The sequence below is a fragment of the Ranitomeya imitator genome, chromosome 4 (genome assembly GCF_032444005.1).
Source record: "Ranitomeya imitator isolate aRanImi1 chromosome 4, aRanImi1.pri, whole genome shotgun sequence".
Classification (NCBI taxonomy): Eukaryota; Metazoa; Chordata; class Amphibia; order Anura; family Dendrobatidae; genus Ranitomeya; species Ranitomeya imitator.
Genome location: NC_091285.1, coordinates 661887804 through 661911903, shown reverse-complemented (window position 1 = coordinate 661911903; position 24100 = coordinate 661887804). Strand labels below are relative to the sequence as shown.

Here is a 24100-nt window from a genome sequence, read left to right as displayed (position 1 = left end):
TAATGTTAAAAATGATTATAATTAAAAAACAAACAAACATTATATACTCACCCTCTGTCAGACCCCCGCCTCCAGCCCAGGCCTTTCCCGCTCCGGTGACTGGTCCATGCATTGCGGTCTCGTGAGACCGCTACGTAATCATCTCGCGAGACCGCAATGCACTCTTAGGACCGGAGCGTCACGAGGAGCATTGGTAAACGCCTCGGCTGGATCCGGGGGGGCCAATGGAGGGTGAGTATATAACTATTTTTTTTATTTTAATTCTTTTTTTTTTTTTGTTAACAGGGATCTGGTGCCCACATTACTATATACTAAGTGGGCTGTGTTATATACTGCGTGGGCTGTGTTATATACTATATCTCTGTGCTATATACTATGTGGGCTGTGCTATATACTACGTGGCTGTGGTATATATTACGTGGCTGGGCAATATACTACATCGCTGTGCTCTATACTACTTGGCCTGTGTTATACTGTATACTGCATGGGCAGTGCTATATACTACGTGGCTGTGCTATATACTACGTGTCTGTGCTACAGTCATGGCCAAAAGTATTAACACCCCTGCAATTCTGTCAGATAACTGTTTCTTCCTGAAAATGATTGCAATCACACATTATTTTGTATTATTATCTTCATTTAATTTGTCTTAAATGAAAAAAACACAAAAATAATTGTCCTAAAGCCAGATTGGATATAATTCCACACCAAATATAAAAAAGGGGTGGACAAAAGTATTGGCACTGTTCGAAAAAACATGTGATGCTTCTCTAATTTGTGTAATTAACAGCACTTGTAACTTACCTGTGGCACCTAACAGGTGTTGGCAATAACTAAATCACACTTGCAGCCAGTTGACATGGATTAAAGTTGACTCAACCTCTGTCCTGTGTCCTTGTGTGTACCACATTGAGCATGGAGAAAAGAAAGAAGACCAAAGAACTGTCTGAGGACTTGAGAAACCAAATTGTGAGGAAGCACGAGCAATCTCAAGGCTACAAGTCCATTTCCAAAGACCTGAATGTTCCTGTGTCTACCGTGCGCAGTGTCATCAAGAAGTGTAAAGCCCATGGCACTGTGGCTAACCTCCCTAGATGTGGACGGAAAAGAAAAATTGACAAGAGATTTCAACGCAAGATTGTGCGGATGTTGGATAAAGAGCCTCGACTAACATCCAAACAAGTTCAAGCTGCCCTGCAGTCCGAGGGTACAACAGTGTCAACCCGTACTATCCGTCGGCATCTGAATGAAAAGGGACTGTATGGTAGGAGACCCAGGAAGATCCACTTCTTACACCGAGACATAAAAAAGCCAGGCTGGAGTTTGCCAAAACTTACCTGAAAAAGCCTAAAACGTTTTGGAATAATATTCTGTGGTCAGATGAGACAAAAGTAGAGCTTTTTGGGCAAAGGCATCAACATAGAGTTTACAGGAGATAAAAAGAGGCATTCAAAGAAAAGAACACGGTCCCTACAGTCAAACATGGCGGAGGTTCCCTGATGTTTTGGGGTTGCTTTGCTGCCTCTGGCACTGGACTGCTTGACCGTGTGCATGGCATTATGAAGTCTGAAGACTACCAACAAATTTTGCAGCATAATGTAGGGCCCAGTGTGAGAAAGCTGGGGCTCCCTCAGAGGTCATGGGTCTTCCAGCAGGACAATGACCCAAAACACACTTCAAAAAGCACTAGAAAATGGTTTGAGAGAAAGCACTGGAGACTTCTAAGGTGGCCAGCAATGAGTCCAGACCTGAATCCCATAGAACACCTGTGGAGAGATCTAAAAACGGCAGTTTGGAGAAGGCAGCCTTCAAATATCAGGGACCTGGAGCAGTTTGCCAAAGAACAATGGTCTAAAATTCCAGCAGAGCATTGTAAGAAACTCATTGATGGTTACCGGAAGCGGTTGGTCGCAGTTATTTTGGCTAAAGGTTGTGCAACCAAGTATTAGGCTGAGGGTGCCAATACCTTTGTCTGGCCCATTTCTGGAGTTTTGTGTGAAATGATCAATGTTTTGCTTTTTGCTTCATTCTCTTTTTGTGTTTTTTCATTTAAGACAAATTAAATGAAGATAATAATACCAAATAATTTGTGTTTGCAATCATTTTCAGGAAGAAAATGAGTATTATCTGACAGAATTGCAGGGGTGTCAATACTTTTGGCCATGACTGTATATAGTACGTGTCTGGGCTATATACTACGTGTGGCTGGGCTATATACTACGTGTGGCTGGGCTATATACTACGTGTGGCTGGGCTATATACTACGTGTGGCTGGGCTATATACTACGTGTGGCTGGGCTATATACTACGTGTGGCTGGGCTATATACTACGTGTGGCTGGGCTATATACTACGTGTGGCTGCGCTATATACTACGTGTGGCTGCGCTATATACTACGTGTGGCTGCGCTATATACTACGTGTGGCTGCGCTATATACTACGTGTGGCTGCGCTATAAGCTACTTGGCTGTGGTATATTTCTCTGCTGTATCTGTGCATCATGAATCGTTGTATGTGTTAAAGATGGGGGCCCACTGAGACTCTTTCGCCCGGGGCCCTCAAAAACCTGGAGCCGGCCCTGGCTTCACTGATTGGTCACGCCTGGCCGCAAACAATCAGTGACAGTCGCAGTCCGCCCGCGAATTGGCGTGGAATTTGAACCACGCTTCGCTAACTGGTCGCGGCCGGCCGAATCCTGTGTATAAATTGCATTCTGAAAACTTCATAAATAAACTACATACATACTGTAGAATACCCGATGCGTTAGAATCGGGCCACCATCTAGTAGCAGTCATAGTTACCCATAGCGACCAATGACTCCACTGCTTTAATTTCTGAAACTGTTGTGGTAAAATGAAAGCTGCGCTCTGATTGGTTCTTGTTTCAGTCATGGCGTCCTGTGAATCCCTCTGTCTGGATCTTGGCTTTCGGCCGGGCCCAGAGCCGGCGTCTTCTATAATGACTGTCGCTAAATAACTTTCATTGTTCTGAGACATTCCCTATAGCCACATGAAATAGCGCAGTCTCTGAGGCGTCTAAAATCCCAAATTCCTGACGGGTTTGATGTGGGGGGGGGGGGGGGGCGCTTTTATATTCTATATGGCTTAAAGCCTTAAAGGGGTTATCCATCTTCACATTACATGCTAAGCTGTATGGGCGCCATATTGGCATCACCTCTCCGATCCCAACGTGGGAGACATTGCATGATCCCTTTAAGGGATCAGTCACTTCTCTCGACCACCTCCTCTTACACATGCGCACTCGCCCCAGTTCCTTGTGCTGTCATCAGACCAATCCTCCAATCCTTGGATTGGACATGTTGAAGTCCAATCTGCCCGATCCTTAATTTCTCCAATGGAGGTGAACACCCGCTACACATTATACGACCTGATCGGCCGCGTTTGCACTAATGAATTTTCTTATCCGCTACAAAAAAGTGATGATTTATTGCTCAGACAAGGCCATGGATCAATACGGGTCCCACTTAAAGGGACACCTTAAAGGGGTTATTCCCATTCTAATAAATGGATATCGCCGGATAGTGCTTGCAAGTACAAGTCATTTTGCAATTTACTGTTAAATAAATTTTTCAGCCGTTGTTGAGATATTGGCATTTTTTCTTTTTATCGCTCGTTGCCTTAGAAACCTGCCACCGCTGCGAGACAGCAGGCCATGCGCAGCGCTTACAGCCTATTTCATGTTGAGCTTGTATCTTCTGCCTTGAAGCTGACCAGGAGCCACCTAATCCCAGCCAGCTTCAGCCCGCTGCTTATAAAACTAGATAACAGCGGTGGTCGGTCTCCAAGGCAACGAGCTTTAAGGAACAGAAAAGTGTTAATATCTCAAGAACGGCTGCAAATATTAATATGCCGTAAATTGCAAAAGTGTTTGTTTTTACAAGGGCTATCCGACAATATGCATCTATGACAACGGGAAGAGCCCTTTAAATATAAGGGCTGCAAGTGTAAACTGGAGCGGAGTCGCCACGTTTCCTTGTGTGCGGTTGGTAAATGTTTGTTTTCTCAGCCGGTTTGTTCTTTTCCTACAGAAAATCTTGTGTGGATTCTGCTCAATAATCAATAAGAGCATTGGGTGTTTTTAGGTTTATTTTTTTTATAGTTATGAGTCTCGATAGACTGAGATAAGCAGCACAAAAAGATATTTTTGCCGCTGATCTCCTTTTGTAGAAATGACCCTGCCCATTTGGCTAAGTTGGGTGTGAATGCTTATGTGATAATGGGTGTATGGGCAAAACTCATTTCTTACCCAACCGTCCTGTAGGCTGACGGCCATCTCTGCGTCTGTCTGATTATTATTGGATTCACTACGAGGTGAAAACTAGTAAAACTACTCGGCCCCTCTTTCCTCAGATTCCTGTGGGCATTGTCGTCTCTCCTTTTATGATGCACAGAACAGACGAAACTGAGAGAAGCAACTATTCATGTCAGGGGCAGATCGAATCTCTTACTGCAGGGGCCACAAAGTCCCACTGCCACGTAGGAGGGAGAGTATTCTATATATCGTCTAAGATAGGGGAGGGCCCTGTTACCGATTTTGTATTTGGATAGTAATATATAACTACTATAATACTGCTCCTATGTACAAGAATATAACTACTATAATACTGCTCCTATGTACAAGAATATAACTACTATAATACTGCCCCTATGTACAAGAATATAACTACTATAATACTGCTCCTATGTACAAGAATATAACTACTATAATACTGCCCCCTATGTACAAGAATATAACTACTATAATACTGCTCCTATGTACAAGAATATAACTACTATAATACTGCCCCTATGTACAAGAATATAACTTCTATAATACTGCCCTATGTACAAGAATATAACTACTATAATACTGCTCATATGTACAAGAATATAACTACTATAATACTGCTCCTATGTACAAGAATATAACTACTATAATACTGCCCCTATGTACAAGAATATAACTTCTATAATACTGCCCTATGTACAAGAATATAACTACTATAATACTGCTCCTATGTACAAGAATATAACTACTATAATACTGCTCATATGTACAAGAATATAACTACTATAATACTGCTCCTATGTACAAGAATATAACTACTATAATACTGCCCCTATGTACAAGAATATAACTACTATAATACTGCCCCCTATGTACAAGAATATAACTACTATAATACTGCCCCCTATGTACAAGAATATAACTACTATAATACTGCTCCTATGTACAAGAATATAACTACTATAATACTGCTCCTATGTACAAGAATATAACTACTATAATACTGCCCCCTATGTACAAGAATATAACTACTATAATACTGCTCATATGTACAAGAATATAACTACTATAATACTGCTCCTATGTACAAGAATATAACTACTATAATACTGCCCCTATGTACAAGAATATAACTACTATAATACTGCTCATATGTACAAGAATATAACTACTATAATACTGCCCCCTATGTACAAGAATATAACTACTATAATACTGCTCATATGTACAAGAATATAACTACTATAATACTGCTCCTATGTACAAGAATATAACTACTATAATACTGCCCCCTATGTACAAGAATATAACTACTATAATACTGCCCCCTATGTACAAGAATATAACTACTATAATACTGCTCATATGTACAAGAATATAACTACTATAATACTGCCCCCTATGTACAAGAATATAACTACTATAATACTGCTCATATGTACAAGAATATAACTACTATAATACTGCCCCCTATGTACAAGAATATAACTACTATAATACTGCTCATATGTACAAGAATATAACTACTATAATACTGCCCCCTATGTACAAGAATATAACTACTATAATACTGCTCATATGTACAAGAATATAACTACTATAATACTGCCCCCTATGTACAAGAATATAACTACTATAATACTGCCCCCTATGTACAAGAATATAACTACTATAATACTGCTCATATGTACAAGAATATAACTACTATAATACTGCTCCTATGTACAAGAATATAACTACTATAATACTGCCCCCTATGTACAAGAATATAACTACTATAATACTGCCCCCTATGTACAAGAATATAACTACTATAATACTGCTCCTATGTACAAGAATATAACTACTATAATACTGCCCCCTATGTACAAGAATATAACTACTATAATACTGCTCATATGTACAAGAATATAACTACTATAATACTGCCCCCTATGTACAAGAATATAACTACTATAATACTGCTCATATGTACAAGAATATAACTACTATAATACTGCTCCTATGTACAAGAATATAACTACTATAATACTGCCCCCTATGTACAAGAATATAACTACTATAATACTGCCCCCTATGTACAAGAATATAACTACTATAATACTGCTCATATGTACAAGAATATAACTACTATAATACTGCTCCTATGTACAAGAATATAACTACTATAATACTGCCCCTATGTACAAGAATATAACTACTATAATACTGCCCCCTATGTACAAGAATATAACTACTATAATACTGCCCCCTATGTACAAGAATATAACTACTATAATACTGCTCCTATGTACAAGAATATAACTACTATAATACTGCTCCTATGTACAAGAATATAACTACTATAATACTGCCCCCTATGTACAAGAATATAACTACTATAATACTGCCCTTATGTACAATAATATAACTACTATAATACTGCCCCTATGTACAAGAATATAACTACTATAATACTGCCCCTATGTACAGGAATATAACTCCTATAATACTGCTCCTATGTACAAGAATATAACTACTATAATACTGCTCCTATGTACAAGAATATAACTACTATAATACTGCCCCTATGTACAGGAATATAACTCCTATAATACTGCTCCTCTGTATTAGAATATATCTTGTGAACGTCCCTGGTCAGGGTTGTATACTCTGGGTGTTCCCACAGCAATGTGTTGCGGTATTTTTGGGCTGGCTCGGGCCCCCAGCATTACGGTGTTCTTCGGCGCTCTATGATTATAGTCTTGTACCGACCATAGTGACAATAGTAGAACAAGATTATAGCGTTGTCTTGTACACGGACGGCTTTATATATAGATACATGGGCTGATGGGAAAAATGTTAAAAATGCACCATGAAAAGTAAAACCGTGAAAAACAACATGGTATTGACAAGAAACAATGCTGCTCCATTCTGCGCATTTCTCACGCCTTTTTAATGCATTTTAGTCTTCGCGCCGTCCAGCTGGGGAGGGGGCTCCGTCCTCACACGTCGCTATATATCGGTAATATGTAATTTCTGGCTGCTCCTGATCGTCCCCCTCTGCGTCAAACATTTAGCCAAAATTAGAGAGTAGAGCGCAAAGACGAATTCTTGGCCTGGAATTTGCAGAGGGACGGGCGGAAAATGTGTTCTCTTGGCAAACAAGACTTTTAATACTGTAAATTTAAAGGGCCATACGCCCCAAAATGGAAATGTATAAATGCTGTCACCCATCTTTCCCATACTCCTGAATGGTATTTGTTTGATCTATGTAATTCTGTGGTGCAGATTCTAGGCACCAGGGGGGCGCACTTTTTTTTCCTGTGCTTTTGTTAAAAAAAAGTTTTTATTTTATTTTTAGGAGAACCAAGGAAATATGATCCGAGCTTCAAAGGTCCGATACACAACAGGTAACTTAATAATACAGATTGTATGGTCGGTGCACGAGTTCTTAAGTTTGCCTTTAATTAGGACTCGCTAAACGCTCTTCTGCCCAGGGAGAGTCTGGTCCAGCTGGGCTGGAGGATGGAGCTGCTCTACAGTAATAACTACTGACCTCCACCCATATTGCTGCCATAGATCACTGGGGATCCTGATATTGCCCATTGCATTGGTCACTGCCCTGGACCACCAGAGACCCTAACTTTACCCCATTCACTGCCCTAGACCACCAGCGATTTTGGTTTTAACCTCGTTCTCTGCTCTGGACCTCCTGATATTTACTCTATTCTCTGCCCTAGACCACCAGGGATCCTAAAATGAAAATGCTTTGCTGCCCTGGACCACCAGTGATCCTGCATTTACCCCTTCTCATTACCCTTGACCACCAGGGAAACTGGCATGTACCCATTTTCCTATGCTAGACCACCAGAGATCATGGCATTTACCCCTTCTCCCTACCCTAGACCACCAAGGATCCTGGCATTTACCCCATCTCCCTACCCTTGACCACCAGGGAAACTGGCATTTACCCCATCTTCCTATGCTAGACCACCAGAGATCATGGCATTTACCTCTTCTCCCTACCCTAGACCACCAAGGATCCTGGCATTTACCCCTTCTCCCTACCCTAGACCAGAGGTCCCCAACTCCAGTCCTCAAGGCCCACCAACAGGTCATGTTTTCAGGATTTCCTTTGCATTGCACAGGTGATGCAATTATTACCTGGGCAAGACTAAGGAAATCCTGAAAACATGACCTGTTGGTGGGCCTTGAGGACTGGAGTTGGGGACCCCTGCCCTAGACCACCAGGGAACCTGGCATTTACCCCTTCTTCCTATGCTAGACCACCAGAGATCATGGCATTTACCCCTTCTCCCTACCCTTGACCACCAGGGATTCCTGCATTTACCCCTTCTCACTACCCGAGACCACCAGGGATCCTGGCATTTACCCTTCTTACTACCCTAGACCAGGGGTCCCCAACTCCAGTCCTCAAGGCCCACCAACATGTCATGTTTTCAGGATTTCCTTAGTCTTGCCCAGGTAATAATTGCATCACCTGTGCAATGCAAAGGAAATCCTGAAAACATGACCTGTTGGTGTGCCTTGAGGACTGGAGTTGGGGACCCCTGCCCTAGACCACCAGGGATCCTGGAAGACCCTTCAATGTCTTGGCCACCTGAGATCTTAAGATTAAAACTGCTGTTTACTGACTACAAAGGCTTCTAGATGATGATGACGACGTTGATCATCCATCATCATCTCCTTCCAGACTAACACGGAGAAAATAATCCATATTGAGTTTCCTACAGCGGCCGCCCATTTCTGCGGCTGGCCCACAAGTGCCTTAAGTGCCTCATAAATCTGATGCTTTCCTAGGAAGCCTTGTTTGTTGTTTGTTTCCTTCCATCGTCCCCTCCTCCATCATTACAGTATTACACTCCGTGTATGCCGCCAGATTCTAGCTCTACCGGGCTAGCACAGGCCAGGCGTGGAGTGTGATGGGCCAGGCGTGGAGTGTGATGGGCCAGGCGTGGAGTGTGATGGGCCAGGCGTGGAGTGTGATGGGCCAGGCGTGGAGTGTGATGGGCCAGGCGTGGAGTGTGATGGGCCAGGCGTGGAGTGTGATGGGCCAGGCGTGGAGTGTGATGGGCCAGGCGTGGAGTGTGATGGGCCAGGCGTGGAGTGTGATGGGCCAGGCGTGGAGTGTGATGGGCCAGGCGTGGAGTGTGATGGGCCAGGCGTGGAGTGTGATGGGCCAGGCGTGGAGTGTGATGGGCCAGGCGTGGAGTGTGATGGGCCAGGCGTGGAGTGTGATGGGCCAGGCGTGGAGTGTGATGGGCCAGGCGTGGAGTGTGATGTGCCAGGCGTGGAGTGTGATGGGCCAGGCGTGGAGTGTGATGAGCCAGGCGTGGCTCGTGAGTGGATATCTCTGATAACGGGGTGACTCATGGCCTCCTGTCATATAGAAATGTGATCTGCCTCGTATCGTCTTCCACGCCGCGCACACATGAAATATAGGAATCTTCTCTATTCACATCCAAAGCACCTGGTGAAATTCAGCAGCCGTCTGTATACAGGAGAGCAGTGCATTCTGGGAGCGCAGATGCTTTTGCTTTGACTGTGAATAGAGACTTATAAAAAAATCTGGGCAATCTGATGGGACTGTACAGTTAATGTGGGAGGTGCGGGGCGATGTCGGGGTGTCCCTCTGTGCGGTATATTCTGTACATCGGTGTGGTTACTTCATCTATAACCCTTCTCTGTGTGTTGCAGAGGCTGTACGGACATCCTGTGCTGTATACTCATCGTACTCGCCATTATTGCGTATGTGGCGGTGGGGATTGTCGGTGAGTATCCGCACACGTTCAGGCTTGTGATGAAAAAATTCTGCAACTCTTTCTAATAAAAGATTGGCTCTGATTCACAATGGTCGGCGTTGTTCACGTGCTGGAGTCGCCTACGCCTCTTCCAGAATCGGGAGCGTCGCACTAGTGGTAGTCAGAATGTAGTGAGGTAACAGCGGGGTCATTGCAGAATGTAGTGAGGTGACGGCGGGGTTATTGCAGAATGTAGTGAGGTGACAGCGGGGTTATTGCAGAATGTAGTGAGGTGACGGTGGGGTTATTGCAGGATGTAGTGAGGTGACAGCGGGGTTATTGCAGAATGTAGTGAGGTGACAGCGGGGTTATTGCAGGATGCAGTGAGGTGACGACGGGGTTATTGCAGGATGTAGTGAGGTGACGGTGGGGTTATTGCAGGATGTAGTGAGGTGACGGCGGGGTTATTGCAGGATGTAGTGAGGTGACGGTGGGGTTATTGCAGAATGCAGTGAGGTGACGGCGGGGTTATTGCAGGATGTAGTGAGGTGACGGTGGGGTTATTGCAGAATGCAGTGAGGTGACGGTGGGGTTATTGCAGGATGTAGTGAGGTGACGGCGGGGTTATTGCAGGATGCAGTGAGGTGACGGCGGGGTTATTGTAGGATGTAGTGAGGTGACGACGGGGTTATTGCATGATGTAGTGAGGTGACGGCGGGGTTATTGCAGGATGCAGTGAGGTGACGACGGGGTTATTGTAGGATGTAGTGAGGTGACGACGGGGTTATTGTAGGATGTAGTGAGGTGACGACGGGGTTATTGCAGGATGTAGTGAGGTGACGACGGGGTTATTGCAGAATGCAGTGAGGTGACGGTGGGGTTATTGCAGGATGTAGTGAGGTGACGGCGGGGTTATTGCATGATGTAGTGAGGTGACGGCGGGGTTATTGCTGGATGTAGTGAGGTGACGACGGGGTTATTGCAGGATGTAGTGAGGTGACGGCGGGGTTATTGCTGGATGTAGTGAGGTGATGACGGGGTTATTGCAGGATGTAGTGAGGTGACGGCGGGGTTATTGCAGGATGCAGTGAGGTGACGACGGGGTTATTGTAGGATGTAGTGAGGTGACGACGGGGTTATTGCAGGATGTAGTGAGGTGACGGCGGGGTTATTGCAGGATGTAGTGAGGTGACGGTGGGGTTATTGCAGGATGTAGTGAGGTGACGGCGGGGTTATTGCTGGATGTAGTGAGGTGATGACGGGGTTATTGCAGGATGTAGTGAGGTGACGGCGAGGTTATTGCAGGATGTAGTGAGGTGACGGTGGGGTTATTGCAGGATGTAGTGAGGTGACGGTGGGGTTATTGCAGGATGTAGTGAGGTGACGGTGGGGTTATTGCAGGATGTAGTGAGGTGACGGCGGGGTTATTGCAGGATGTAGTGAGGTGACGGTGGGGTTATTGCAGGATGTAGTGAGGTGACGGTGGGGTTATTGCAGGATGTAGTGAGGTGACGGCGGGGTTATTGCAGGATGTAGTGAGGTGACGGCGGGGTTATTGCAGAATGCAGTGAGGTGACGGTGGGGTTATTGCAGGATGTAGTGAGGTGACGGCGGGGTTATTGCAGGATGTAGTGAGGTGACGGTGGGGTTATTGCAGGATGTAGTGAGGTGACGGTGGGGTTATTGCAGGATGTAGTGAGGTGTCGGCGGGGTTATTGCAGGATGTAGTGAGGTGACGGTGGGGTTATTGCAGGATGTAGTGAGGTGACGGTGGGGTTATTGCAGGATGTAGTGAGGTGACGGCGGGGTTATTGCAGGATGTAGTGAGGTGACGGCGGGGTTATTGCAGGATGTAGTGAGGTGACGGCGGGGTAATTGCAGGATGTAGTGAGGTGACGGCGGGGTTATTGCATGATGTAGTGAGGTGACGGTGGGGTTATTGCAGGATGTAGTGAGGTGACGGTGGGGTTATTGCAGGATGTAGTGAGGTGACGACGGGGTTATTGCTGGATGTAGTGAGGTGACGGCGGGGTAATTGCAGGATGTAGTGAGGTGACGGCGGGGTTATTGCATGATGTAGTGAGGTGACGGTGGGGTTATTGCAGGATGTAGTGAGGTGACGGCGGGGTTATTGCAGGATGTAGTGAGGTGACGGCGGGGTTATTGCATGATGTAGTGAGGTGACGGCGGGGTTATTGCAGGATGTAGTGAGGTGACTGTGGGGTTATTGCAGGATGTAGTGAGGTGACGGCGGGGTTATTGCATGATGTAGTGAGGTGACGGTGGGGTTATTGCAGGATGTAGTGAGGTGACGACGGGGTTATTGCATGATGTAGTGAGGTGACGGCGGGGTTATTGCAGGATGTAGTGAGGTGACGGCGGGGTTATTGCATGATGTAGTGAGGTGACGGCGGGGTTATTGCAGGATGTAGTGAGGTGACTGTGGGGTTATTGCAGGATGTAGTGAGGTGACGACGGGGTTATTGCATGATGTAGTGAGGTGACGGTGGGGTTATTGCAGGATGTAGTGAGGTGACGACGGGGTTATTGCATGATGTAGTGAGGTGACGACGGGGTTATTGCAGGATGTAGTGAGGTGACGGCGGGGTTATTGCAGGATGTAGTGAGGTGACGACGGGGTTATTGCATGATGTAGTGAGGTGACGGCGGGGTTATTGCAGGATGTAGTGAGGTGACGGCGGGGTTATTGCATGATGTAGTGAGGTGACTGTGGGGTTATTGCAGGATGTAGTGAGGTGACGACGGGGTTATTGCATGATGTAGTGAGGTGACGGCGGGGTTATTGCAGGATGTAGTGAGGTGACGGCGGGGTTATTGCAGGATGTAGTGAGGTGACGGCGGGGTTATTGCATGATGTAGTGAGGTGACGGTGGGGTTATTGCAGGATGTAGTGAGGTGACGACGGGGTTATTGCAGAATGCAGTGAGGTGACATCTGGGCTAGAAATTTAGGACAGGAGAGACATTTTATGGCTGTCGGGTCACCATAAAGGGACGGTAACGGTGACCGGAGAGATTCTCATCTTACCGCTGGGTGTAAACAGTGATTTATAGAAAGTCGGGATCTGGACCAAGAAAAAACAGCGAAATGTTCCCAGCTCCGGCCGATACGTCGGGCATCGGGGCCACAGTGTGGTGTCCTGTGTAATGTTTGATTGTCACTTCCGCAGCCTGGACTTATGGAGATCCACGAAAAGTCATCTACCCAACAGACAGCAAGGGCCAGTTCTGCGGACAAGCCGGGACCCCCAACGAGTAAGAGCTGCCGAGATCTTATACTGACTTCTCCTTTCTATAGTCTCATAAGATAATGTCCAGATGACACTTTAGAGGGGCCTGGACTGTACTTCCTCCCTCCCCGCCACGTCTCCCCCTTTTGATAACAGTTGGGTGGGGGGAAATTGCCAGGAAACTAGACCTGGCCTTTTTTTGAGGGACAACCCCTTTAATACTTGTCGATGACCACAGCTTCAAAGCTCCGAATCCCCTGGATAGCTGGAGACTGTCATGAAAATAATTGTAGCTACCTGCTTTGACCACTAGGAGCAGCAGCCATGGGTTTAACATTGAGTTCAATGGGAGCTATACAAATCCTTGTCAGAGCTCCCCTACTGGGGACTGCAGGAAGCCAAATGTTATAACTTAAAGGGGAAGTCCAGGACTGAGTTCCATGCATCAGATGAGTGAAGATCGGACTCTTGGCTTCCCCTTTATCAGTATCTCAAGTGTCCGTTTATTGTCTTCTCAGGAAGAAGCCGTACTTATTTTACTTCAATATCATGAAATGCGCCAGCCCCCTCGTCCTACTGGAATTCCAGTGTCCAACTACCCAGGTGAGTGAATCGTCAGGGTGCTGCCCTCCGTTCTGGAGGCCATGTCCCCTCTTCTCACAGGGCTTCATGTAGAATTGTGTAATCTGAGTGGGCGCGCCTAATTGGTCAAGCACAAACATCACACCAATCAGCTACTTCTCCTCTTTTTTACTGTTTCATTGAAACCCTGCAGCTGCATCTCCCTCCTCTCCCCTTCTCTTTTTTTTTTAACTAGCTAGATTTTTTGGGGTGGATTTGGGAGTTTTCTGAACCTTCAGGGATGCTGTAAGATTCTTGGTGCACTTTAATGTAATGCCGGATTAAAGGGATATTACTGGAAATAGTGATATATAGATAATTCTGCTCGGTCGGGGTCAGCGATATATATCGTTAAGCTCTTTGCCCCATTTGGCCCCTTCGCGGCCCCAGTTCCACCCTAGTTGGCAGCTCTGCACCCACCTGTGTGAGGACGAGGTGACGCCTCGGTGTTAATGGTCTCTGTTCTCTGACAGATCTGTGTGGAGAAATGTCCGGACAGATTCCTCACGTATCTCGGCGTGACCACGGCCCAGGAGAACTTTGACTACTACAAGCAGTTCTGCAGAGACGGCTTCAACAACTTCACCAAGGTAACTTGTGGTGTAGCTGGGAGCGTGGACCCCAGAAATCACACTGGACGCCCTATCACCCATTATGGTGCTGAGCTTTACCATCATAGACAGAAGGGTCTGGTGCTAGTGTGCCCCTACTCCACCCTTCTGTGACACCGTCACATTAGAGGGGGATTCCTACTCCTAATTCTCACCAATGGTCTCAGGAAAGCGGCCATGTTTTAGAATCCTGTACAACCCCTTTAAGGACCATGAGTACTGATTGTTACTGGTACGTGGTTTACTGTAGGAGATTACATAAGATGGCTGCTGTCGCAAAATATGTATAGTTATATATGTGTGACTAGCAGTAATTTTAACATCTGTCCTGAGGCTGCAGGGGTCACAGCATATGTTATCCTGAGAAAGCAGTCTACTGTCTCCAATCTCGCCAGAGGGCCTTGCTAAGAACCAGAAAGGGGAAACATTTCACACCTTCGGCTCTTTTGAAGAGAGATGTCAATTACAGCCTGACACTATCTGTGAGAAACTTACACAGAGAATTTCAGAGGAAATAATATATTCATTGGGGGAGTGGCCATGGTCCAATCAGAGACGAGCAATTATAATAACAACCTGAGAGTGCACATTAGAAAATCGCTCAGTGACGTATCCTGCACCGTCCGTCATTGGCTATAATGGAAGCCTATGGATCCGTCACTGTGTGTCAAAAGCAGAAATCCAGCGACGGGTTCCGTCTTTTGAAACTGAGCATGCGCGGAAGAATTTACAGTCAGGAAATGCCTATGCAGCATCATTAGTAAAAAGATATAATGTAAAAAATAATAAAATAAAAAATCTTGATATTCTCACCTTCCAGCGTCCCCCGCAGCCTTCCCGATGCTCGCGATGCTGCCGACAGCTCCCGTTCCCAGTAATGCCTTACTGGGAACGGGAGCATCGCGAGGAGCGGGAAGACTGCAAGGGACGCTGGAAGGTGAGAATATCAAGATTTTTTTATTTTTAACATTCTATCAATAGTAAAAAGTTGGTCACACTAGTCAAACACTATGTTTGACAAGTGTGACCAACCTGTCAATCAGTTTTCCAAGCGATGCTACAGATCGCTTGGAAAACGCTACGGATCCGTCAAAAGAAACGGATCCAGTGCATCCGTTTTTTTACAAACTGCACAGGATCCGTCTTTTCAACATTTTGATGGATTGTGACTGATTGTAAAAAAAAAATGGAAGTGCGAAAGAGGCCTAACCCTTGCAGGCCAACCCCAAGTCGTGTGCTGATAAGTGGGTACGTGACAGCGGCAGTGAGTGATGTGCCGGAATTTATAGGGTGGAGGAAGAGGTTGCCACATCTCACTAATGCCCGCTCTGTTTTATGTCCTAGAGCCCAGGGGAAGTTTTCCGAGATCGAGACTGTCCGGCTATGATCACACCAAGCAAACCATGTGCGTAGTGGGAGGGTCAGCCTCCACGTCACATAGCTCCATCCTCATAACTGGGGTGGGAGGGACATACTCCACGTCACATAGCTCCTCCTTCATGACTGATGGGAGGGACAGACATCGTGTCACATAGCTCCTCCTTCATGACTGGTGGGAGGGACATGCTCCACGTCACATAGCTCCATCCTCATAACTGTGGTGGAAGGGACATACTCCATGTCACATAGCTCCTCCATGACTGGTGGGAGGGGTAGACTCCATGTCACATAGTTCCTCTTTCATGACTGTGGTGGGAGGGACATGCTCCATGTCACATAGCTCCTCCTTCACGACTGATGGGAGGGACAATCGTGTCACATAGCTCCTCCTTCATGACTGGTGGGAGGGGCAGACTGTCACATAGCTACTCCTTCATGACTGTGGTGGGAGGGACATACTGTCACATAGCTCCTCCTTCATGACTGATGGGAGGGGCAGACATCGTGTCACATAGCTCCTCCTTCATGACTGGTGGGAGGGACATACTCCATGTCACATAGCTCCTCCTTCATGACTGTGGTGGGAGGGGCAGACTGTCACATAGCTCCTCCTTCACGACTGATGGGAGGGACAATCGTGTCACATAGCTCCTCCTTCATGACTGGTGGGAGGGGCAGACTGTCACATAGCTCCTCCTTCATGACTGATGGGAGGGGCAGACTGTGTCACATAGCTCCTCCTTCATGACTGATGGGAGGGGCAGACTGTGTCACATAGCTCCTCCTTCATGACTGATGGGAGGGGCAGACTCCATGTCACAGCTCCTCCTTCATGACTGATGGGAGGGGCAGACTCCATGTCACAGCTCCTCCTTCATGACTGTGGTGGGAGGGACATACTCCACGTCACATAGCTCCTCCTTCATGACTGGTGGGAGGGGCAGACTCCATGTCACATAGCTCCTCCTTCATGACTGGTGGGAGGGGCAGACTGTCACATAGCTACTCCTTCATGACTGTGGTGGGAGGGGCAGACTGTGTCACATAGTTCCTCTTTCATGACTGTGGTGGGAGGGACATGCTCCATGTCACATAGCTCCTCCTTCATGACTGGTGGGAGGGGCAGACTGTCACATAGCTTTTCCTTCATGACTGTGGTGGGAGGAGCAGACTGTCACATAGCTCCTCCTTCATGACTGGTGGGAGGGGCAGACTGTGTCACATAGCTCCTCCTTCATGACTGATGGGAGGGGCAGACTCCATGTCACAGCTCCTCCTTCATGACTGGTGGGAGGGGCAGACTCCATGTCACAGCTCCTCCTTCATGACTGGTGGGAGGGACATACTCTGTCACATAGCTCCTCCTTCATGACTGGTGGGAGGGGCAGACTCCATGTCACATAGCTCCTCCATGACTGGTGGGAGGGGCAGACTCCGTGTCACACAGCTCCTCCTTCATGACTGGTGGGAGGGGCAGACTCCGTGTCACATAGCTCCTCCTTCATGACTGTGGTGGGAGGGGCAGACATCCTGTCACATAGCTCCTCCTTCATGACTGTGGTGAGAGGGGCAGACTCCACGTCACATAGCTCCTCCTTCATGACTGTAGTGGGAGGGGCAGACATCGTGTCACATAGCTCCTCCTCCATGACTGGTGAGAGGGGCAGACTCCGTGTCAAATAGCTCCTCCCTGCTGTATTAGAAGGGGCAGACATCTCCTTTCACCATTTTTGTGATTGTTCAGTTACCAGAAGATGCTTCCCGGCTATTAACATAAAGAAAGGGGTGGTGATGGTCGGAAACTCAACGACGTTCGATGATGGAAGAGACGACAGAAAACGCAATGTGACGGACCTGATGGAAGGCGCGAAGTGAGTCCTGATGGTGAGGCCCGTACCCGGCACATCGGTGTTTTGTACTGAGCGTTAACCATCGTATTCCTCCACAGGAAAGCCAACGTGGTGCTGGAGGCGCGGCAGGTGGCCATGAAGATCTTCGAGGACTACACTGTGTCCTGGTACTGGATAATCCTGTAAGTCCCTGCAGTGCCTTCTCGCTGGCGGCTCCTTGTCCTGAATCTAATCCCTGCCCATCATTCACAGCGGCCTGGTCATCGCCATGCTCATCAGCTTGATCTTCGTCGTCTTGCTGAGGTTTCTGGCCGGGATTATGGTCTGGGTGATGATTGTGTTGGTGATCGCGGTGATGGGATATGGTGAGTAACGGCCACGTCTGGTGGTTTCCTGCACCCATCTTGGTTCCCACCTTTACTTCTTCTACCACCCGCAGGAATCTTCCACTGTTACATGGAGTATGCCGGACTAAAGGGAACGGCGGGCTCGGACATCAAGTTGACGGACATTGGATTTCAGAGCGATTTACGGATTTATCTACACCTGCGGCAGACGTGGCTGGCCTTCAGTAAGTCCTAAAATGTATGGGGTGGGTATCGGCACCGTAGAGGTAGAGTAGGACTACAACTGACTGGTTACATGCACCTGGGACTGCCGCTGGGTGACTGGTATGGACTTCAGGGCAAATTTACTTAAAGGGGTTGTCCACCTCTCGAGACAAACTCTTTCTTCCTTACGTAAATTCATGTTTTTGGGGCTAAAAATCATTTTTGCAATTGGGTTTCATTAAACGTTTTTCACCATTTCGCTCTTTATAGGATCTTTTTGTTTCTTTGCACTGTTGACTTTTTTTATGTGGTTGTTGGCTCTAAATCGGCAGAGGAGAGCTACAGAAGGCAAGCGGAGCACATTTTTTTTTTTTTATGAAAACCAATTGTAAAAAAGATTTTTAGCCAAAAATAAGTGCAGTTACGTAAAAAAAAAAAATTGGCTCCAAACCCCCTTCAAGTCTGGTGTTACACCAATTATATGCTGCCATTTCTGCCAGATTGTGGCGTTGTGTCTTATCTACTCCGTCTTGTGTCTGCAGTGATCATTCTGTGCATTATGGAAGTCATCATCATCCTGCTACTGATATTCCTCCGGAAAAGGATCATGATTGCCATTGCTCTCATCAAGGAATCCAGCAGGTGAGGAGCAGATTGCTGGGTGGTCTACGGTCATATCCAGAAGTGTTAGGTACGATGGGGGGTCGTTGTCTGTAGGCTGAAGGGCCATATACTACAAATGGTCATAAACTATTCCCCATAATGCTCGAGTAATAATGTCCAACACTATATCATGGCTCCCCACACCTATGTACTGATCCTGACTTACATCCTGTATTATACCCCAGAGCTGCACTCACTATTCTGCTGGTGCAGTCACTGTGTACATACATTACATTACTGATCCTGAGTTACATCCTGTATTATACCCCAGAGCTGCACTCACTATTCTGCTGGTGCAGTCACTGTGTACATACATTATATTACTGATCCTGAGTTACATCCTGTATTATACCCCAGAGCTGCACTCACTATTCTGCTGGTGCAGTCACTGTGTACATACATTACATTACTGATCCTGAGTTACATCCTGTATTATACCCCAGAGCTGCACTCACTATTCTGCTGGTGCAGTCACTGTGTACATACATTACATTACTGATCCTGAGTTACCTCCTGTATTATACTCCAGAGCTGCACTCACTATTCTGCTGGTGCAGTCACTGTGTACATACATTACATTACTGATCCTGAGTTACATCCTGTATTATACTCCAGAGCTGCACTCACTATTCTGCTGGTGCAGTCACTGTGTACATACATTACATTACTGATCCTGAGTTACATCCTGTATTATACTCCAGAGCTGCACTCACTATTCTGCTGGTGCAGTCACTGTGTACATACATTACATTACTGATCCTGTACTGATCCTGAGTTACATCCTGTATTATACTCCAGAGCTGCACTCACTATTCTGCTGGTGCAGTCACTGTGTACATACATTACATTACTGATCCTGACTTACATCCTGTATTATACCCCAGAGCTGCACTCACTATTCTGCTGGTGCAGTCACTGTGTACATACATTACATTACTGATCCTGAGTTACATCCTGTATTATACCCCAGAGCTGCACTCACTATTCTGCTGGTGCAGTCACTGTGTACATACATTATATTACTGATCCTGAGTTACATCCTGTATTATACCCCAGAGCTGCACTCACTATTCTGCTGGTGCAGTCACTGTGTACATACATTACATTACTGATCCTGAGTTACATCCTGTATTATACCCCAGAGCTGCACTCACTATTCTGCTGGTGCAGTCACTGTGTACATACAGTACATTACTGATCCTGAGTTACATCCTGTATTATACCCCAGAGCTGCACTCACTATTCTGCTGGTGCAGTCACTGTGTACATACATTACATTACTGATCCTGAGTTACATCCTGTATTATACCCCAGAGCTGCACTCACTATTCTGCTGGTGCAGTCACTGTGTACATACATTACTGATCCTGAGTTACATCCTGTATTATACTCCAGAGCTGCACTCACTATTCTGCTGGTGCAGTCACTGTGTACATACATTACATTACTGATCCTGTACTGATCCTGAGTTACATCCTGTATTATACTCCAGAGCTGCACTCACTATTCTGCTGGTGCAGTCACTGTGTACATACATTACATTACTGATCCCGAGTTACATCCTGTATTATACTCCAGAGCTGCACTCACTATTCTGCTGGTGCAGTCACTGTGTACATACATTACATTACTGATCCTGAGTTACCTCCTGTATTATACTCCAGAGCTGCACTCACTATTCTGCTGGTGCAGTCACTGTGTACATACATTACATTACTGATCCTGAGTTACATCCTGTATTATACCTCAGAGCTGCACTCACTATTCTGCTGGTGCAGTCACTGTGTACATACATTACATTACTGATCCTGAGTTACATCCTGTATTATACTCCAGAGCTGCACTCACTATTCTGCTGGTGCAGTCACTGTGTACATACATTACATTACTGATCCTGAGTTACCTCCTGTATTATACTCCAGAGCTGCACTCACTATTCTGCTGGTGCAGTCACTGTGTACATACATTACATTACTGATCCTGAGTTACATCCTGTATTATACCCCAGAGCTGCACTCACTATTCTGCTGGTGCAGTCACTGTGTACATACATTACATTACTGATCCTGAGTTACATCCTGTATTATACTCCAGAGCTGCACTCACTATTCTGCTGGTGCAGTCACTGTGTACATACATTACATTACTGATCCTGTACTGATCCTGAGTTACATCCTGTATTATACTCCAGAGCTGCACTCACTATTCTGCTGGTGCAGTCACTGTGTACATACATTACATTACTGATCCCGAGTTACATCCTGTATTATACTCCAGAGCTGCACTCACTATTCTGCTGGTGCAGTCACTGTGTACATACATTACATTACTGATCCTGAGTTACCTCCTGTATTATACTCCAGAGCTGCACTCACTATTCTGCTGGTGCAGTCACTGTGGACATACATTACATTACTGATCCCGAGTTACATCCTGTATTATATCCCAGAGCTGCACTCACTATTCTGCTGGTGCAGTCACTGTGTACATACATTACATTACTGATCCTGAGTTACATCCTGTATTATACCCCAGAGCGGCACTCACTATTCTGCTGGTGCAGTCAGTGTGTACATACATTACATTACTGATCCCGAGTTACATCCTGTATTATACCCCAGAGCTGCACTCACTATTCTGCTGGTGCAGTCACTGTGTACATACATTACATTACTGATCCTGAGTTACCTCCTGTATTATACTCCAGAGCTGCACTCACTATTCTGCTGGTGCAGTCACTGTGTACATACATTACATTACTGATCCCGAGTTACATCCTGTATTATACCCCAGAGCTGCACTCACTATTCTGCTGGTGCAGTCACTGTGGACATACATTACATTACTGATCCTGTGCTCCAGAGCTGCACTCACAATTCTTTTGGTTGCTCTTTGGATTGGTTAATAAATGTATCAGACTTGCCCTGAATAGTTTTGCTGAGCCTGGATAATGTAGGGTCAGACATGCTATTACTGTAGACTGCTTTACCTTGAACAAGCAGGGAAAACTGGGAGATTTCAGCTCTAAAGCCTGCAGAATTGCTGATAAACTATTTGTGGATTTACGTGGGACTGCAGGTAAATTCTCATCACTGTGCAGTCAGATGCTTGACCTTCTGAGCTCTGCCACATCTGTACTGTATGGAGAGACATTGTGGATTGTCTTTGTTTCCGCAGGGCGGTGGGACATGTCATGTGCTCCCTGGTGTTCCCCCTCTTCACCTTCTTCCTGGTGTGCCTGTGTATTGCGTATTGGGCCATCACCGCAGTGTATCCTTCATATTCTCCTTCCACCATTAGGATTGTTCTTGTCCCCCATGCTTTATACTGCAGCTCTGCTTGTTCACAATTCCTAGCACCAGCCCACCAGGACCTCTCTGCACATGGAGAGTAGATGATTGGCACCTTGGTATAGACCGGTAGGATTTGTCCTTGACCCGACCACACAGATTCCTGTCCACCTCCAATGAGGCCATCTATAAGGTGTTCAACGAGACGCAGTGCGACTACGCCGGCAAATCCTGTAACCCCGAGGTACGTTGTTCTTCCGCCCTGTAACCCCTTCCTGATGCTGATCGTTTTTGTTGTTTTTGCCTTTTCTTCCAGGAGCTATAACTTTTTATTTTCCCATTGACATTGTAATTTTGAATAACTCCATTAATTTCCAGGTATAGTAAAATAATAAAATAGTAAAACTTTTTTTTTTTTTCACTTCATTTCTCTTAATATAATTTACCCAATTAATTAATTAAATGTTTTTTAACCCCTTCCCAACATGTGACATATAAGTACTACTCTGCGGGAACTGAGTTCCCACAAACCGCAGTACTAGTACGGGCACCTCGGCGACCACGTACGGGTGTCAGCTGTATGTGACAGCTGACACCCCGCAGCAATGCCCACGATCGGCGCTAGCGCCGATCGTGGGCATTTAACCTCTCTGATGCCGCTGTCAGTAGCGACAGCGACAGAGGGGCATCGCACAGGGACGGGGGCTCCCTGCGCTCTCCCACCGGGACAACGCGATGCGATCGCGGTGTTCTGGAAGGAGTCCCCGGATCCAAAATGGCCGCGGGACTCCTTCCGAGGTCCTTCGCTGAGGTGGTTTGCCTGCGCCTGCTGAGAACAGGCGCCGGAAAGCCTCCTGCACTGCCTGTCAGATCGCTGATCTGACACAGTGCTATGCAAAGTGTCAGCGATCTGATGAAATATAGTGATGTCCCACCCTGGGATAATGTTATAAAGTAAAAAAAATAAATAAATAAAATGTATAAAAAAAAAAAATCCCCAAATAAAGAAAAAAAAATAAATATTTTCCAATAAAATCCATTTATGTAAATTTAAAAAAAAAACAATAAAAGTACACATATTTGGTATCGCTGCGTCCGTAACGATCCGACCTATAAAACTGTCCCACTAGTTAACCCCTTCAGTGAACACTGCAAAAAATAAAAAACGAGGCAAAAAACAACGCTTTATCATACTGCCGAACAAAAAGTGCAATAAAATGTGATCAAAAAGACAGATATAAATAACCATGGTACCGCTGAAAACGTCATCTTCGTCCTGCAAAAAAAAAAGCCACCATACAGCATCATCAGCGAAAAAATAAAAAAGTTATAGCTCTCAGAATAAAGCGATGCAAAAACAATTATTTTTTATATAAAAACTTTTTATTGTGTAAAAGCGCCAAAACATAAAAAAATGATATAAATGAGGTGTCGCTGTAATCGTACGGACCCGAAGAATAAAACTGCTTTATCCACTTTACCAAACGCGGAACGGTATAAACGCCTCCCCCAAAAGAAGTTCATGAATAGCTGGTTTTTGGTCATTCTGCCTCACAAAAATCAGAATAAAAAGCGATCAAAAAATGTCACATGCCCGAAAATGTTACCAATAATAACCTCAACTCGTCCCGCAAAAAACAAGACCTCACATGACTCTGTGGACCAAAATATGGATAAATTATAGCTCTCAAAATGTGGTAACGCAAAAAATATTTTTTGCAATAAAATGCGTCTTTCAGTGTGACGGCTGCCAATCCTAAAAATCCACCAAAAAAAACGCTATAAAAGTAAATCAAACCCCCTTCATCACCCCCTTAGTTAGGGAAAAATAATAAAATTTAAAAAAATGTATT

At 45.7% G+C, this 24100-nt stretch overlaps 1 protein-coding gene across 3 annotated transcripts in view; it reads left to right on the top strand.

The window, feature by feature from the left end:
• The window catches only part of SLC44A2 (solute carrier family 44 member 2 (CTL2 blood group)), a 1192885-nt gene that overhangs the window by 1154792 nt on the left and 13993 nt on the right, over positions 1 to 24100 (top strand). For all 3 annotated transcript variants that reach the window (XM_069767110.1, XM_069767108.1, XM_069767109.1), the window contains exons 2-14: positions 7631 to 7679; positions 9988 to 10061; positions 13222 to 13306; positions 13800 to 13884; positions 14376 to 14492; positions 15858 to 15918; positions 17638 to 17764; positions 17842 to 17925; positions 17996 to 18108; positions 18183 to 18314; positions 18837 to 18936; positions 22135 to 22227; positions 22407 to 22491. In XM_069767110.1, coding sequence (XP_069623211.1) covers positions 7631 to 7679; positions 9988 to 10061; positions 13222 to 13306; positions 13800 to 13884; positions 14376 to 14492; positions 15858 to 15918; positions 17638 to 17764; positions 17842 to 17925; positions 17996 to 18108; positions 18183 to 18314; positions 18837 to 18936; positions 22135 to 22227; positions 22407 to 22491 — 1205 coding nt within the window. The remainder of the gene's footprint in view (positions 1 to 7630; positions 7680 to 9987; positions 10062 to 13221; positions 13307 to 13799; positions 13885 to 14375; positions 14493 to 15857; positions 15919 to 17637; positions 17765 to 17841; positions 17926 to 17995; positions 18109 to 18182; positions 18315 to 18836; positions 18937 to 22134; positions 22228 to 22406; positions 22492 to 24100) is intronic.